The sequence below is a fragment of the Styela clava genome, chromosome 15 (assembly GCF_964204865.1).
Source record: "Styela clava chromosome 15, kaStyClav1.hap1.2, whole genome shotgun sequence".
In the NCBI taxonomy this organism is placed as follows: Eukaryota; Metazoa; Chordata; class Ascidiacea; order Stolidobranchia; family Styelidae; genus Styela; species Styela clava.
Window position 1 is genome coordinate 4,589,009 of NC_135264.1, and position 19,018 is coordinate 4,608,026.

The 19,018-nt window shown below is 37.5% G+C and overlaps 1 protein-coding gene across 1 annotated transcript; it reads right to left on the reverse strand.

The window, feature by feature from the left end:
* Positions 1–14,041: 14,041 nt before the first annotated feature.
* Positions 14,042–16,650, reverse strand: LOC120333955 (protein disulfide-isomerase A4-like). Its single transcript, XM_039401384.2, has one exon. The coding sequence runs from the start codon at positions 16,582–16,584 to the stop codon at positions 14,713–14,715; it is 1,872 nt and encodes a 623-aa protein (XP_039257318.2). The 5' UTR covers positions 16,585–16,650; the 3' UTR covers positions 14,042–14,712.
* Positions 16,651–19,018: the final 2,368 nt, after the last annotated feature.

Below are 19,018 nucleotides of genomic sequence, written 5' to 3' on the forward strand. Positions count from 1 at the left end.
CCAGCACGACGAATCCCACGTTTCATTTTGCAATCCGAAAAGGAGGCGTCGCTGCCGCCCGCCTATCCACGTTTTTTATTCCCATCGGCTCGCGCCCCGATGTGAAATCCTCACGTGATTGTAGCGCGGTCGCCGGCAGGGCGTTCAACGGGACGGAACCTCGGCGGCTGGCGAGAGAGTGCTGCGTCGCCGGAAGAGGCGTCGAGAGAGTCCGAGCAATCGCTTTCAGTTGGGCGCGGGGCGCGCCGTCTCGGTTTGCAGACGTTTGAGGCGCCGCTGCTGAGTCGACTCGCGCATCCACTCAGCGCACTAGCGACCGGCGGGGGTCACGACCTGTTTGCCGTCGCACAAAAGTGGCCCTCGCTCCGTTTATGACAAAACAATGCAATTGATGTTCATTTCTCGCAACGTCTTGTCTTCTTTCAGAAGTGCCTCTGCCGACAGTTTTAGGGGATATACGAGAACTAGATGCTACTTTGCATTTTATTAGTTTCTCGCCTACAATGCTGTTGAGAATACAAAATCTTTCAGACTTGAAATAAAAATCTAAAATAACAATGGGACAGTGTAAAATTGCTTTTAATATGGTTAAAGCTGATAGAAAAATATAACACTATCAGAGTGGAATTCCCTCCAAACTCTTTGGAACATTGAAATAATTTGCCGCATCATCCTAAACGTAATTCATATGCGTACTCTAATTTCATAAATTCGAGTGCCATAAAAAGTCCATGATACAAGTGCTGTATAAGTAAAGCCCTAAACTACACCAACATTAACAACCACTAAATTACACCAACATCAACATTAACAAGCGCTGTATCATGATTAGTTTCAGAAGTTTCTTATAGATACAAACATTGATTAAATATCTGTCTGTGCTGACCCACTCTCTTCTGTTCCGCGATAAAAATATAATTTTTGACCCATTCATTGAAAAAGGTTTGCCATCCCTGGCATATATCATGTTTGTACTGAAAATTTATCTGTAGTTTGCTCAAGGCACTTCGCTACGCTTGAATGCCGCTGCACCACGTCCTCGGTTTGCGTCGTCGTCGTTTCAAAGGTCGAAGAAGGTTCTATATCTTTGAAAATCAGGGGAGCGGCTTTGCTCTGGATTTTATGTGTAGTTTGTCAGTTTTTTTATGTGTAAGGTTTTATAAACAGAACAACTAGAACGATGTCTCGGGCACGCACACAGTCATTTGATAAATCTTAAAGGAAGTCACGGATTTATTTCTGGATATAAACGACATATACTCCTCAATTTTCATTTTTGAATCAACCGGTTTTGTAGCATTTACGGTTAGGTGACAGTTCTGACTCGTCACGCAGGCTTGTTACCACGCATTGACACGTCACAACTACCCACACATTTGTTTTATGGGCAGTTTTGGCACAGGCTGCTGAGTGCGCTTCCGGTTAGTTACTCAATATTGATTCCCTTAGTTAGAAGAATCAGTAATCTCTACTCGGTTTCGCTTAGCACTTCTATTCCTGATGATCAACCTATATTTAATGAGGGTATACCAAACGATCTTGAATTTGTTCTCGAGAAACACACACCGCTTACCGATGCTGTGAGATACAGATTTCTAACTTCGGATGGTCCGAAAAACGTGACTATTCTGAATACCGTTAGACAAAGTCGTGGCAAATTTCTCCAAAATGAGGAGGACACATTTTGCAATTGGTTAGTTTACGCCAAACTCTCTGATTAGAGTGGATTGTGTAAGATATGCATCGTGGTGGAAGCCGCGGGGAACCAAAACTGGTTCTCGAGCAGCGACACCCAAGGTTCAATATCTAATTTAATCAGTAAGCTCGGGAGTTGAGTTTTCAGAACTCTGTTATCATTGGCGTGAGAGTAGCTTTGGCAGCTGAACCACCAAATTCATCCACTGAACACAAAGGTTATACGAGATGGCCTTCTAACCCACCATGTATGTAAACCTTATACCACCAGATAACCCGTAGGGTATTCTCGATTAACCAGGTAAACAAAGGCGAGAAATGCTGATACGTGTGAATGTCAGTTGCTCTTAAAGTCTTAAACATATAAACGAATATGTCATTGTTCTGGACAATGTTTAAAATAAAAAAGTTCAAAAGTGAACTTCGCTGAAACAAATAATGGAAAAGCAAAACAAAATGTATATTCAGTCACATAAAGAGACAGTTATGAGAAATTGAGAACATTTGTAATACAATAATTACATAATATGTGAAATATCACAAGTATACAATATTTCTATTGTACTGGTTGTTGGAATAGTTCAATAACCTTATTTATTCTCTTTTTCAGGTGAGGATATGAAAACAGCAATAGAACCACTTCAAGGCAGATTGTTTCAAACATTGGGAAGTAAGTCAACAAAATATCCCGTTCATAGATTATGTTTCATTTGCTTTTGAACACATAAATAACATGTATCATTGCTCAGGGCATTGTTTCAACTTCAGAATTCGAATGTGAACTTATTTACTGATTAGACAGAGGACAATAAGTACAGTAATAAACATTTGTCATAAAAGTGTTTTGAAATTGAGCAAATTAGTTGCAGTAAAGTAATAAATACATAATACAGTAACTATTGCAATTATACAACATTTACTAGATCATTACGGTGGTTCGATAACCTTTCACAGTCTTAATTTTCAGGTGGTGTTATAAAAACACTTCGTGTGAAATAAAAAAAAAAAAACAGGCTTTTACGATGTCTGCCTGATTCTTGAAACATTTTAGTCATTTAAACGCTGTTTCCATTGTTTTGGGGCTCTCGTATGCATGATATGCTGCCCCATGGAAAGAGTTTCTCTCGCCAGTCTTTGAATGAACAGAGGACAGCTACCAAGTCTATATTTATGTTAATGTCATAAATAAAATGATGCACTAATGTTAAATCTCTTCTGTATGCAAATCCAACGAGATTGGTGATTGTATCTGCGCAAACACAAATCACGGTAGTGATTAGTACACGTTTAATCAAGAAATCAATCTGAGTCGTCTCATTCGAGACTGTTGCTCTCATTGACTTCCTGTGCTTCAATAATGGGTATATAAGCAAGGACAATAAAATACCTTGCATTATGCAAAATGCAACTCCTTTGAAAATCCATGACAATCGATTAAACGGATTTTTCACGACAGCGCATCCAAGTCTTGTTCCGACAGATTTTTCTGTGATGTTCACCAGAATGATAGTTCCAATACAACCTAGAGATATTATAACAGGCATCGAGAAGCTGAGAAAGCGAACAATCGGCGACGTTAAATCGCTTAGTGCAGGAGACCAGTAAAAAACTCTTTGGCGCATCCATAATATAATATATAGCGAAGACAGTGCAAGCCCATAGGTAATGACTCGAAATTCAAATGCTATGAAACAGTCTGTAGTGTTTTCGTTCTGCAACATTTCCTCCAAGGGTATTCCAACTCGCAAAAATGTCATAACCGCGGCAAATACGCAAAGAAATTGAATTGAAGATGCATGCGTGTGGTTTTCCGACTTTTTGCACCGAAAGCATTCTCCTCGAAACCAAAGTACAATCTGACACAGTGCCAGATAAAGTGAGAGTGCAGACACAATTGCCGTTATAGTTCTTATTGCTATCCTCTCCGCTTCAAAGTCATGATTAACGTTCACACCGGTGTCTCGGAACGCAGCAGAATGATTGACGGTATCGTTTGGTTTTTCTGTACTCATAGTATTGTCCAGAGGCTATGGATAATATTCCACTACTGATTACTTTCGTACTGACTTCATAGTGTCCCGAAATCGCAGTATTTACAAAATACCGACTTCGACAAACCTTATAGTATTCTGAAACGGAAGTATGACGAATGCAGAATGCGTTCTGTCCTCTGCCAATCACGCAAGACGTTGATTGACAGCTTGTTCGCAATAATTGCCTTCTGCTGTAACAGAAGATTGACACATTCTCATTTACTCATGAGTCATAGAGAATACTTGCATATTTCACTCACCGTGTTAGTGAACTCAAATCGGAGGCATGGCGAATATTTAATTAATGCTTCAAACGGTCCCTTTGAGTTTGAGTACACGAAACATTGGTTTGATTTTCTGCGGTGAATACATGTTATTGTCGCAAAAAGTCTTACACATAGCCTAGGATATTTCTCATGGACAATGCAATGCCTACGTTCTTTAATCATTGTGTAGGCGTATGCTATATCATCAGTAAAGATCAAGGATTAGTGACAACATTAAGGTGGACCATATCATAACCGTTATATTCTCGTGCAATGCATACAGTATAATGTAGCGACACAAATCGCCACATTTTGCTGTCGTATGTATAACATTAATGTTGCATCGCCACGTTTATTTTACAAGTATTATAACGGGGTTTGTTCTTCTGAATTTTTGCAACTTATCGCTTCAAAAAGGTATTCTGCCGTTTATACTCGATTCGCTGCGAGCTCGCATCCTTATACAGTCAGCGTGACATAAATTTACAGTCGAAAGTTCTTTTCAAAAACTTCAGTTATGTGGGATCAGATTCCTGTCCTGTCTCAAGTCCCGCGTCAATCGGTATTTACCAACGCATCATTAATCATCGGGTTTTTTCGGTGGACGATACAAAATAGTTCGAAAACTGGTGGTCTAAACCGGGGGTGGGCAATCTTTTTCTACAGACGGTCTCCTTACTTTATGTTTTTGTAAACAAGAGAGCGATGCTCGAATATGTGGACACGGTGTGGTACGCATATGCTGTAATATTTGGGTTTAGATCAGTGCTCTTCAACCTTTTTGTTATTGTGGAACCCCTGATATAATTTTTCGTTTTTCATAGAACCCCAATTAACAAAATTAAAAAACAAAACACGAAACACTCGTAACACAAAATATTTATAATTCAAATATTTCTACTTCAACAACGAAACAGAAAAAAGGTTCCAAGCGTGAAATTTAATGACTAGGTTGTTTTTGCATTTCCTTTGCAATCTTCTTGAATCGTGGCTCCACTGCGCTCAATGCAATTCTCATACTCATGTCTACACTCTTTGAACAACTTATTTTTTTGGTTTTTCATAGTTGTTAAAGCAGAAAACGCTGATTCACACAAATAGGTAGATATTTGTTCATATAAGTCGATATGAAGTCACTAACAAATCTTGATCAGTATTAACTGCTCTTAAGAAAGAATCTTTTTGCTGGTATGCGCCGCTTTTCACATGTTTAAAGTATGAAATAGTCTTTGTCATATACGAAGGATGACTGGCTTCCAAGTGTCTTTATAATTTAGCTGGAGCTAGTGCAGAATTAGAAAGTCTCTTACTGCAAATCAGACATTCGGGCTGTGGAGCTGCATTCAGAATCTGGTCATCGGTCAAAAAAGCCGTATTTCAAATATGTTTCATCCCATTTTCTAACTTTGGCAATTGAATTACATTTGGTTCGATTCGGAAGAGGAGCAGGTGCCTCTTTTGCATTTGATCTGCTTTGCTCATTGCCGGCCTGACCTTCACCGCTGTTATTATTTCGCCTCACATAAGAAAATATAGTATTTTGCTTCATCTGTATTTACTAAATATTAAGATGTTGGGTTTCACACTATTTTTACTATATTCCAACAAAAGCTGAACAACAACTCTATTTTGTAGTATATAGGCCTAGTCTCGAGCAATATCTACATACTTTGAACATCATGTAACTATAGTGCAACAATAGCGTTCTTGTTAGTTGCATAACAATGACTAAAGTGACACAACAACCGAAAATATTTCTGTTTTGTCTATTAACTGCACTGTGCCTAAACCTCCTGTTTAACGAAATGGCCTACTTGGCAGAGGCGTAGCCAGCATATTTTGCGCCCGGGGCAGAATATAAAATTGGCGCCCCGACCCCCACGTTTAATCATGTTTTCTATTGCATTTAATTGTATATGTAAAAAAAATTATATTTCGTCACGCTAATAACCGAATTGCGTAAGTCATTTTTAGCTGTTTTGAGAAAAACGTAAAAAAACTTCCTAATAATATTGCTATGCCATTGAGAGTCTTTAATTTGCCATAGTTCAACTTTTTGATCGTAGCCGGATTTAAGTTAATTTGTATGACGCAGTCATGTGACGTCATAATGGCACACTGTGATTTAGGCAAAAATGTGTCTATGGCTAGAGGACATACGCAATTTTGCAACTTGTCTATATGTACCAGTCCTGAAAACCAAACAATCCAAAATCCCCAAAATAGCTAATCTGTTTCAATTACATTATTTTTTATGTTTAAAAATATATATTTCATCAATATAACACGCTCTGCACATCACCGAAATAAGACTAAAGTTAAATATGAAAAAAACAGTAATGTACTCTTATATAAAAGTCAACCAAGGTGAATTGGACTCAGACAGTAAATATCACAAGTGCACGCTTTCCTATACAGTAGTATAAATTGAAAATTATTAGCGCTAAGCTAGAATCTGAGATGCAAAAACTCGAAAATCCTTCGCCTAGGTTATTTTGCCTTTGTGACGTCACAATAGTCCTGCGTTAACAATGATAATTCATTATGACGGAACAATTGAACAAATTTGCATATCATACAAAATTTCTATTTTTATGGGTTTTGGAATTCTTGAAATAAAATCTGAGTTTACAGACAGGTGCGCAGCATTACATAAATACCTATTTTATGAAAAATTCAAAACCGCCCAAAATGACTTACGCAATTCGGTTATTAGCGTGACGATATGTGAATTCAAATTTATATGTATTTATATATTTTATTATTTATTCAAAAATATATGTATATGTAAATTCAAATTTTAATGGAACATTTTATTTAAAAAAGAAGCAAAGCTATACAAAATAGAGCATATGTCCCACTCAGTTACTGTCAAAGATGATCTACATAGTCTAAAATAAATTCATTTTTTCAATTTCACTGTCGTAAACTGGTTAACACGTCATCAAAATCTGTTTTTTTTCCAATGTTTCTCTTTCAACACTTAGAAATGCAAGATCACGGAGACGATCCTGTCCCGTTGATGCACGCGAATACGACAAAATAAGTTTCAATCTGCTGAAAGACCGTTCACAGCTTGCAATTGAAACTGATATTGTTAACAAAATTTGTAGAGAAATTCGCAGATTGAATAAAACGTCGTCTCCAAAAGACACAATAAAACCAAGAAGAGCCGAAGGAGTTTCTGGTTGATCTACAGTTCTGTTACTGAGCAGCATTCTGCAATCTCCAATTTCGGTGAAAAGTTCGTGGCCATTGATGTCCGTGTGGTAGAGATTTGCAAAATCTGTGCAATCTCGACGAATTGTCGAAAACGGCATTGAGGTCTTTTAGCACATTATAATATATTTTATGTAACTCTGCCGCAAAGTACGGTACTTTGACAACAAAATACAATCCACGTATTACTCAAAACATGTATTAACATCATTCAACCAAATTCCGTTTCCATTTGTCTCCAGCACAGAACTAATATCAACTTACATCCGAGTGCGCAGGCAAGAACTTAACGATACAGAACCACGTAATTAACCCGGTGCATTTTGTTACCTAACGTTACCAAATCAAATTTTGCTTTGTTTTCCGGCCAAATTTTTTTGGCCATGTAATTACGATGGAAATCTGACCGTGCTATGTGCGTGATGACGTCGGCAGTCGTAAGTGGTCTGACCAAGTGTGCAGTTTGCCATGTACTAAGATTAGATGTCTGCCGCCGGTGCGATCTTGCTTGTGACCGTTTTTTACCTTTGTTGTGAAATTTTTGCCAGCCCCATTTTGGCGCCCCTGTACCTTGGCGCCCGGGGGCATATGTACCCCACTGCCCCCCCCTAAGCTACGCCTCTGCTACTTGGAGTTTGAATGAGACACGGTGGTCTAAGAATAATATTTATAATGACGCATCAACATGCTGAAGCAAGAAATGATTTTCTCTGAAAAAAAAAAATAGAAACGCGGAACCCCTGAAGAACCCTATAAACTCACGGAAACCCCCTGCATGTATTGCGGAACCCTAAGGTTCCGCGGAACTATTGTTGAAGAGCACTGTTTTAGATTCAATTAGCACATTCTTCAATTGCTCACAGAATATATATTGAAATAATGTAATTAGGAATACAACACAAGTCTGCCACATAGATTAGTTTTAGAATGGTCTATGGATTCTACGAGTTTAACTACAGGAAAACTCGAGTAGGCTAATTGTCAAATGTCAATAACTGCCAAAAGATAATTATCGCGTGTAAACGGTCCACAGAAATCAGCACCAAGAGATTTTCAAACAGCTCTCGGCAATTCACTCATTCGTATAAATTGCAATCTTTCATCTTTTGTAACAGCGACACAAGCTGGACAGTTTTTCATGTAGTCTTCCACCATTGAGTCAGGTTCCATCACCTTGAATTAGGCTTCCACCAATATTAGAACTTCCAGTGACATTTGAAAATCTACTAACCAGAAGTCTGTGGTCCGTAAAAACATCGAAAAGACAGTGCTTTACGTTCGATTTGATAGTAACAAATTTTAAAATCATCAAGACTTTATGATGCATAGGCAACAACTTGTACTTTTCCACGTTTCGAGTTATTCTATATCAACTTCAACCTAAATGCATAAGTTCTGCATCTCAACTTTTAGGGTACGGTACTTGTTTTCATCCTCCTCCTGCTATAATATTAAAGCACTTATGTGATATTACTTTTGGTTTAACATCCTTTTAGTATACACCAGAATGTTGTTACTTATCGATCTTTAGATCGAGAAGTATGTTGATAGGTATTTGTCTGTCTGTCTGTCTGTTAGATGCACGCGATATCTTCCGTGGAAACGAAAGACGATTTTTATTATTATTCGCGCTTCGCTGTGTTATTATTGTAGCGCATCAATTCTCCACGTTCCACAGTTACCTCTTGTCTCGGACTGTTTCTGTTAACGGCATGGGGTTTGCGGTGTTTTCATGCAAACTGTGACACAGTTAAAATAGTTACTGCTAGTTCTTTGGGATATTGTTTTTAAGCACAAACCAGACAATGAGACAGTATAAGAATGAGTTCTGTTTCGAATACGAAAAGAAATTTGCTAATGTCAAACAAAGCCGAAAGATTAGGGGCTATGCTCACTGCTGTCGCAATGAGTGCCCTCAATACTACCAGAAACACACGAATTTGCAAGAAGCATAGCGGAAACCAAGGCTCTCCCAGACACAGCTCAAGTCGTCACTCCGAGTCCCACCCGACTACTGAAAGAAATCGTTATCGAGTTCCATTCACGACCAATTTTGGAAGGTTCCGTGCTAGGTCCGGAAGGTCTTAAAGTGTCGTCCTAGGACGCACAACCGAGGAACAACCACTGAGAAATGACGGAGATCAACGGCCGAGTCAATTCACCCATGTCTAAAGAGTCTACTACTACTACCGGGCAACCACAGAGAAATGACGGAGATCAACGGCCGATTCATAGCCGAGTCCAGAAGCACACTAATTTGACCTATTTATTCTAGGAGTTAGTTACTTTGACACTGATGATTAATATTTCGAAATTGGTCTATTGAAAATTTAGCCATCGTATTCCATTGGTCGCCAGTATGCTATTTCTTGGCTTTTAGAGAACAAATTCTCACTACAACTGTGTACTCTATTTGGTTGCGTTATTTCCGTTTACTTTGCGACTGAACGGCTACAATGACTACTTTCTTGATCGTTGGCGAATATAAATATATATAATATGTTTTCATTTATAATAGAGTTAAAGCAGGAATCATGGTTTAACCTCCCGGGAGTATCAATTGAAATCTTCTGACCTCCAATTTTAATAGCGTCATTCAATATTTCTGAGGAATTCGGAAAGCATTCTTAGCAGACAAGCAAATCCCCGTACACTAAAGTTCCGTTACCAGACCGACTGTTAACGAAAATGCCACTATACCCTCAAAACGTTGTTCCGCCTTAGTCCGACAGTCACGCGATATTGAACGGTCGTTGGGCGACAACTCTACGATCCTGAATTCGCCATGGCGACCAATTTAGTCGTAATTTTGATCCCTTTTCCACGAAACACGCTCGGGGAACACAATTGGGTAAACGCTGAAGACTACCTTTATATATATAGGTAAACAATCTCACTTCGTGACGTGCACTCTCTTACCAAAATTCTCAATTTATTCCCTGTGCATAATTTGCCCGGAAACGCAGGGAATTCTGTCCTATTTGGGAGATAGTCAAGAAAATATATATCGAACACACTTGAGAAAATAATTGTAATCTTGAGTTTCAACCAGGGCCTAATTGTACTTATCTCCCATAACCCAAGGCGCCCTGGCTATCTTATTTGGGTCCGTGCTCCACGGTGTATGGTATCCATCCGGCACCACTACGCATCTGCAACAATGACCTGAATCAGTTTTTGTTTCACATTTCTCGCAACCCAGCATGGAAATATTGATTCTAGTGTAGTTTCTTACCTAAAGTAGGCTACTACTAGTGGTAGTAGCATAACAATTTTTGCATATGTCAATCCTAACGGTGGCATTGTCAATGGAAACGCAGGTTACTCGAAGTGTAATAACCAGAATTGTATGTTAAATGGTAGTCATCGGCTTAGCAGATCAACCCTGTAAATGACGTTTTAGCCAAATTCTCGGATTCTAAAGGCCATGCATTACATTCGGTATAATGTTCGAATCCCATGGTAACCACTTGTAACAGTACACGAGGAGTAACCCTCATGCGATGCATAATTTTGCAATCAATATTTGGGCTGTATATTTGACGATAAATGTACTAACTTATATTTATGTAAAATGTGAATATTATTAGATCTGCACGAAATGCATTCATTACGATGTGCTTATGATATATAACAGGGGTTACCAACACGTCGACCGCCACGTCTCGAGACTGATTTTAAGTGAATTCAATGAAATACCCCAAAAATTACCCTGCGCCAGTTTCATGCAGCGCCTGTTGTATGTTTCGAAACAGCAGGAATACAGTAATGTACAAGCACCAAATACGATATACACATACAGTATTTGAGTCTGGGCAAACCCGATAGAGCCTATTATTACGTAAGTTATAACAAATGAAAGGTTTAGAAATGATGAATTTTTGGGGAATTTTCAACACTTACGACCAAAAATTAGTCAGCTTTAGATCTGAGTTGTATAATTCGAATATATCTTAAATATGATGAAAATGTACTACAGGTACAGTTACATAATCAAGTTCACAAATTAAATGTGAAATGGATATGCAAAATTTTGCGGCGATTCCATTAAAAATGCGTCCACAGAGCCGATCTTATTGGCAGCGGTGGAGTTTTTTGTATGCGTGTGTGCAGTTATCTGCATATTCAGTATATACTAGTTTGTTTCGTGTAGAACGTCATTACCGATCAGTCGATCGCGAGATATTTTGGCCCATCGCGGTCGGAATCAGGTTGGCCACCCCGATATATAACAATAAAAAAACATTACCAACCTCCTTCTCCTATGAAGGGGGCCGATCTAAAGAGCAATTCTCAGGACCAGACTCCTACCAACAATATATTGCGAGTGCATTATTTTAGTGAAAGCATTCCTTAACATGTATCTTGTCAGTTTAATGTAAATTATGTCAGCAAACGTGTAATACTATCATGTCATGGATCATTCAAGTTTATCGTGGGGACAGTTATCATCAGTAAAATGGCCTATAATCATACCATGAACTGCCAATCCGAACCCCAACAAGGATCTATTGGATTCCCAATATACACTTCGACCAAGCAATATCGATATTTCCTCCCACAACTTGTGACCTCCGAGAGAGCAACAGTTCGCTTCATTCAATGCTATAAAGTTGGAATAATGGATGCGTAACAACCCCAAAGATCACCAACAGGCAGGGATGGCCAATTCGAATAAAGTATTCGAATATCGGAATTAGCGTTCATAAGAATATCGGATATTTGTGTGACGTCACACATTTTCGACGCCGCTTTCAAGACGTTTCCGTTGAATGAAAACATTCTCGATAGAAACTTGCGCGTGATTGTTTTTATCACTCATCGGCGTAACGTGTTATTTAGGCCGTAAACGCCTTTACATTTGCGTTATTTTTTCTAAAACGAAAATTTGTTCCACGATAACGAAGACAATTATTTTATTTCTGTACGCGCGCGTAATTTTAAATCTGGTAAATACGTTCATCGGCGGCGAGTTTCTGAAGACAACGCAACTTTTCGATTGAAAAGCGGCAATTTAAAATACTGAAAATAAAACCGTAAACAATATAAGTTTTATTGAGGCCCGCGAAAATTTAAAAAACGCTTTTCTAGGCAGTGAAAATCGCGAAATTTCGTATGCCTCTTGCACACATTACGTTTGGTCGGCGTTTAGAAACATATCGTCACGAATTGAGGGCGGTATTTGCCTGATTATCCATTACTTTGATTTGCCGTCGAATATTTTCGTGTTAACATGATACAAGGTTTGAAACGCGACTTTTTCCCGGGTTGTGAGGATGTATATAACATAATTAATCTAAAGTATATTCAATCAATTTTATTGTGATCAAATAATCTTTACTCTGAGATGTTACAGCAGATTTGTGGATTTTTCGAACGGTTAAACGTTCTAAAAATAATCAGAGTGGCAGCATTTCGATTGAGCGGAGTCACTGTTAACAAGTACATCTAAATATTTGCCGAATTCGCAAAGTACGGATCAAAACATTATTTAATCGAGCAGTTTACCACACGTTGTTATTTTTATGACCGCGGATTGCAATGGTATATAAGAGTGGTGAGGATTTTATTTGTCGACGCAACCGCAGGTTAAATTGAAAACAATTATATTAATAAAGCAAGACATTTTAAATATGCCCGTATCGGTCACGAATTCATCACTTTGCACAACAGAAAAAATATATATTCGCTGTTATATTATTTGTTGTAAAAGTCGACTCTTTTAACAGGTGGCATAATCGCGGCGATGAATATGTATTTTTGATTTACTGCTAAACTTTAAATGTATATTCATTGTATGAAAGGAATTATACTCGACACTCAACAGGATTTTATATCATTATTTGAGATTTTTCTAACGGCGATAACGAGTTGCAAGATTGCAAAAATACGTATAAATACATCAGGCAGTTTATCTCGTACTTTCAGGTCACAGATCGCCGTGGACCGAATAGTAATGTTTCTTTTTGACGTAGGAAGAAGCAACCGCGAGTTACGTTGGACACATTAAATTAATATATAAAGATATTTTAGAATCTCGTAGTTGTCATGGATTGAATATTTTACATAATAGGATGATCATAATACGCTGAAAAGACGGCTCTTTTAACAAGCGCGGAATCGCGGTGGGTGTTACAGGCGGCAATGGGAATTTCCGATTTCGAAAATCGTGGCTGCGCGGCTGGCAGTGGTGGTCATCTATCCTCTACTAATTTATTTCTAATTTCAAACACAACAATATGCTACACATAATAACAATATGGTTCACATAAATTAATATACAAATGTACTGGTAGGAAGTAGGTAGTAGAATATTAGAATTTTTAAAGGCATAATGGATTTTCGATTGTTGTTGCTTGTTTCAGTTGCCTGTATTGCCAATGCATTTTATTACTCTCAGAAAATATGCACAATTATCTGAATACAAGTGGTATTTTTGTCAATAGACTTGACTATTATCGTAATATCATGGTACCAATGATAGAAAGCGTCAGACAACTCCTTGGCTATCTTTTCATATGGTCATTTGTACTAAGTGTACAATTTTAATAAATTGACTGTGTCACAAGTTGCTATTATTTTTATTGATAGCTATAAACTATCAATTACTTTGTGTACATATAGGTGATTTGTGGCTTTATTCTGATATTTCTATTGAATCTTATCTTCTAATTTACTGGGTTTTAATAAACTAAAACAAAAATGTGTTATTTTCGATTTTAGAATGTATTCGAAATTCCAGATTCGAGAACATTATTTTAGAATGTATTCGGAATAGTTTAGTATTCGAAAATGGCCATCCCTGCCAACAGGATACATTACTTTGCTTCAACTTTACTTGCCAAACTCTATTCAAATCGACAGCATCAAATGAAAGCACATCAACATTATCTCTTTCTTATAAACACCATACATCATTGAATTGGTCCTATTTGAAATCAATAGAAAAATGAAACAACAGAGTGTTCTAACAGAAATAATTTGATACACAAATCTTCAAAAGTAGAGAATTTAGTTTGAGCCAGACATGTAATACAAGATATCCATGCTTGCTATAGTGTACACACAAGAACCTTCAGTAGGTAAAGCTTCAACATAATATATGAGTAATTTAAATAAGAAAAATGTAAGAACAGATTGTTACTTTTGTATGTGTAATTTAGAATTTGCAAAGATGAGGAAATCAATAATTAAATGACCAACTAAAAATAATTATGGCACAATTACTATCCAAGCTGAAAAGCATCAATTTCCGAAAACATAGAAAAAAACAGAATATTGCTTCCATATTCACTATATGGCTTCAATATACATATATATAATTACATTTGGTAGAATGTCATAATACAGATAAGGTTCTAGAAGCTTCACTTGTTAAAATATAATTTGGTCAATAATATCGAGCTTCATTTATATAGGAATAAATTTCTTCTTGGCCCTTTTTTTCATAAATCATGTTTTCTCCCTATTATCTCTATAATCTATAACACGTACGGTAGTTAAAGTTCATCTTTTGTCTTTGTAGCATGTTTATTAATGTATTCTAACATGTCGTCTAATTCCCTTCCACCTTCGTATTTTACCGGACTATCTTTCGAATTCTTAGGAGCCCAATATATTGTGGGAAATCCTTCAACTTTGTATTTGGAATGAGGAACATCATTAGCTACTGCATCCATTTTTGCGATGACAACATCATTGTTATCCTTCAATTTTTTGCCAAGTTTTTTGTACTCTGGAGCTAACTTCTTGCAATGACCACACCAAGGTGCATAAAATTCAATTAGAACATCTTTTGATTCGTCCATCACAATTTTATCAAAATTGTTGGCAACTACTACTTTGACCGGCCCAGTGTTTTTCTTTGGAGCAGGAGCAGATTTGTATTTAGGCTTTATATCACCAGCCAAGAAACTGGTAACAAATTCTGACAAAACTTCACTGTCAAATTCATCAGTCGGTTCCATTGGGTATCTTTTTTCTTCTTTATCAAAAGCAATAACGTTAATATCTTCAGATGAATCACCAAGGCCTGCTTTTTGCAATTCATCATTGAATTCATCTTCACTAGCAATTGCAAATGTTACGTCCTTCATTTCATTGGCAACTTCAAGAACTTTCTCTCTCCATATTTGGGTATTTTTTCGGTAATCAAATCCAAAGTCAACTGCATAATATACTACGACAAGGGGACGTTTTGTGTATCGTTTTCGGGCATTAGCACCATTTCTTTGACCAACCAAAGGAAGAGATTTCTCATTTATGAAGGCCTCAATATCAGATGCCTTTGTTTCATCAGTCACCTTGAAAATGTTTCTGCTCTTTTCATATTTTGAATGAAAACGTTCAGCATGTACAACAACAACATTCCCAGATTCAGTGCCCAAATGGTCTGCAATGGATTCATCGAATGAATGCCTAAATTTAAAATCTTCTCGTATATTGTTTGCAGCTTCCTGGAAAACCATCAACCTAGAGTCATCCTCTCCAGTGAAAAATCCGATAATTGTGATGTCATCAGCTTGATGAAGTAAATTTTTTGTGCTCTTCAAATCTGCCAGAGCAACTGAAGGAGGTGAACTTTGCTCTTGCATGTATGTAACAATGCCATGCTTGTCACGGCCACCCTTGTATTCATAAACTTGTCCCTTACGAAATAGTTTCATAGTGGGATAGCCACTGATGTCAAAACGTTTTGCGACTTCAGTTTCAGCAGTTGCATCAACTTTTGCGAGTGGAATAGGGGGGTCGGCTTTTTTGAGCTCCTGGGCAGCTGCTTCATACTCTGGGGCAAGTTTTTTGCAATGACCACACCAGGGAGCATAAAATTCTACTAGAATAATGTTTGCGTTATCAACAACCTCATTAAAATTGCTATCTGTAAGAGTGATAACAGCCTCCGGTGGTGGCTTCCAGTTCGGGTCAGATAATTCTTTGACTCGTTGTATAATTGCGTCTTCAGTTCTCTGGCCATCATATTTAATTGGTTCTCCATTCTTAAGAATGACAATGGTCGGGTAACCAGTAACATCATACTTCCCTGCAACGGATTTATGCTGAGTCGCATCAACCTTGGCAACAGGAATGCCATCTTTTTTTAAAGTTTGAGCAATTTTTTCATATTCTGCAGCAAATGCTTTACAGTGACCACACCAAGGAGCATAAAATTCTAGCAGAACAACATTTTGATCTTTAATTGCATCATCGAAATTGTCATCTGTCAAAACTAAAACTCCATTTTCTTCTTCTGGAGCAACAGAATCTTGGCTTCCACCATCTTCATCCCCTTCATCGTCATCATCAGCAACACATTGTTGAATTGTGAGAGAAAAAAGGACGACAAATAACCAAATCCATTTATTCAAATCCATGATTACAGTAGTTCGGTTGAAAACTAAAAATTATATTTAAACCTGGAGGCGTTAGAAGAATATTAGTAGTAAGACATATTCTGGATATATATTCGTATACCAGCATACAGTGATACCTCCAGACCTCAGTAGTCGGGACATAATTTCTTTGGAATGGGCGTTAGACTACCTATTTCAGGATTTGTTCAATTATCGAAACTTTTTTGTCTTTAGAGGCAATGGTATCTTAACACGATTTACGCATTCCAAAATACCCCGAATATTTTATTTTTATTTTTTATGGAATTAGTAGATTTTGCCATGCTATACTGTAAAGCTGTAAGGGGAGATCAGACACTCGAACACCATTCTCATATTTCGCAATTATTCTTTTTCAACTCGATAGTTGTTCTCACCGTTTTTCTATTCTCCTTCCCTTTTATCAATACTTTTGTTTGGAGCCATGATTAACAGCAAAAAAGCATTAAATCACAAAAATTTCTCAGCATGTTGAAAAGGTCGATAGGCACCTCATAGGCTATGCGCGGTTCGAGTGACGTCATCTCACTCTGTCACGCTCGGCTTGGGTGTTCGAGCTTCAAATTTTCGTTTGGGTTCTGCAGTATTTTTTACTCGACTACCAACTTGTTAGAGTTGTTCGACTATCAAAGTAATCACTGCATTCATTCATCTGCTTATTTGACAACTTTACAAAAACAGAAGAGCTTATTTATCGGTATTACCAGAATAATTCAAAGGTCAGGGAGTGTCTAACTGTCAGGAGGCTACTATGCTACAAAGAAGCATCATAAGTTTGGAAAAAAGGTTTTGTGGGTTCTATGCAAAAATATTCAATACGTGAGCTGAGATCTAAAATTTTTACTGTACCTATGTTAAAAATATTGGTGGTTTTATGATAATGATGATTATTTACAAATGAATGAAAAAGATAGGATTTTCGATAAATGGCAGGCTAGGTTCATATTATTGACCATTTCTTTTTATTAATACTGTAATACGGTATTAGGTTGTAAACAGGTTACGGTACAGACTGACAGAGCAAATCACATCTGACAAAGACATCTAAACCTTAAAATTCACAATTAAAAAAATCAATATTTTGCAAATACCGGTACTTTGATTGATCCTAACTTGAAATATTCTATATTCTCAATTTGCAACAAAACCCTGTTCCTTTTGTCTTCGGAAATTGTCACATGCAGACATGCGCAAAAATTATTTATCTTGCCAACTGCTTGGTTATCGTCTATAGACATCTTAGTCAATGATTACGGTTCCAAGTGCCTACTCAGTCTCTGGTTTGTCAACAATAGGTACAAACCGCTCACTAATAAGTAAGTTAATTTTGTTCCTTTTAATGCGAAATTCGAACCACGCGCAACTGCGGCACAGCTCGATACACGTACCTAAACATCCGGGTTCATGACACGAGTTATAATAAATAAATACATGTTGAACGAAGCGCGTCATATTCTGATTGGCCGAAAACTAGGAAACTATTAAACGTTATGCTCACAATCCGTGAACAAAACCGGCGATACAAATCAGTTGTGTTGTCGTAAAGTGCCGATTGTTCCATTTCTCGGTACCATTCCGTAAGCGGAAGCATTGCCTTGCGTACGTGGAATCCCGAAAAGAAATATACCGTATAAGCCAGTGGTTCCCAACCTTTTCCGACACATACATCTCTTTTCCTATTTGAGGATTTTTTCGTCGTTTGAGAATCACTGGCATAACCGTACAAACTAATGATGAATTATTGACCAAGTCCATGCATCTGAAATAACTGGTTCACCATTCCCACACCATACACGGAATGGAAATATAACGTGAGGTCCACGTAAAATAAGAATGATTGTCGGAGCCATAAATTCAGTCAGTGTCTGCGCTTTTGTAAGGTACCAATATTGTGCAGTTCCGAGCCATACATAAAGCACTCGTATCGCGAATGAGCCTATTTCTGGTATGCCCTACTCGATATTATGAAATTCATGTGTGAATATAGGTGGATTGGCATTGATATGCAAAACCGAAGGACGTCGAAACGACAGATCTTTCCATGGTTTAAAAGATTCTGATGTTTCCCCGAAGATAAGACCAAGTCTGAATTTTTAAAATAAGCCCTCCCCTTAAAATAAGACCAAGTTAATAACGCGAATTTTTTTTTTACCTAGTCGATAGCAAGAATCTCTACTACACGTTTTAAAAAATTGATAATCAATGTTTTGCAGCTATTTTGAATAAAAACGTGTTATTTTTTATAAGTACCGGTAAATGAATATCGATTTTCATATTTTGTATATTTGAAAATCTCGTCATTCTATACTTTGTAACTTTGTAATGGAAAATATAAGACATCCCCCGAAAATAAACCCTAGTGGTATTTTTCGCAAGAAAATTGAACTAAGACCCAGTCCTATTTTCGGGGAAACAC

Coding starts and splice junctions, on each gene's coding strand:
- LOC120333955 (XM_039401384.2), bottom strand. CDS start 16,584: ATGGATTTGAATAAATGGATTTGGTTATTTGTCGTCCTTTTTTCTCTC.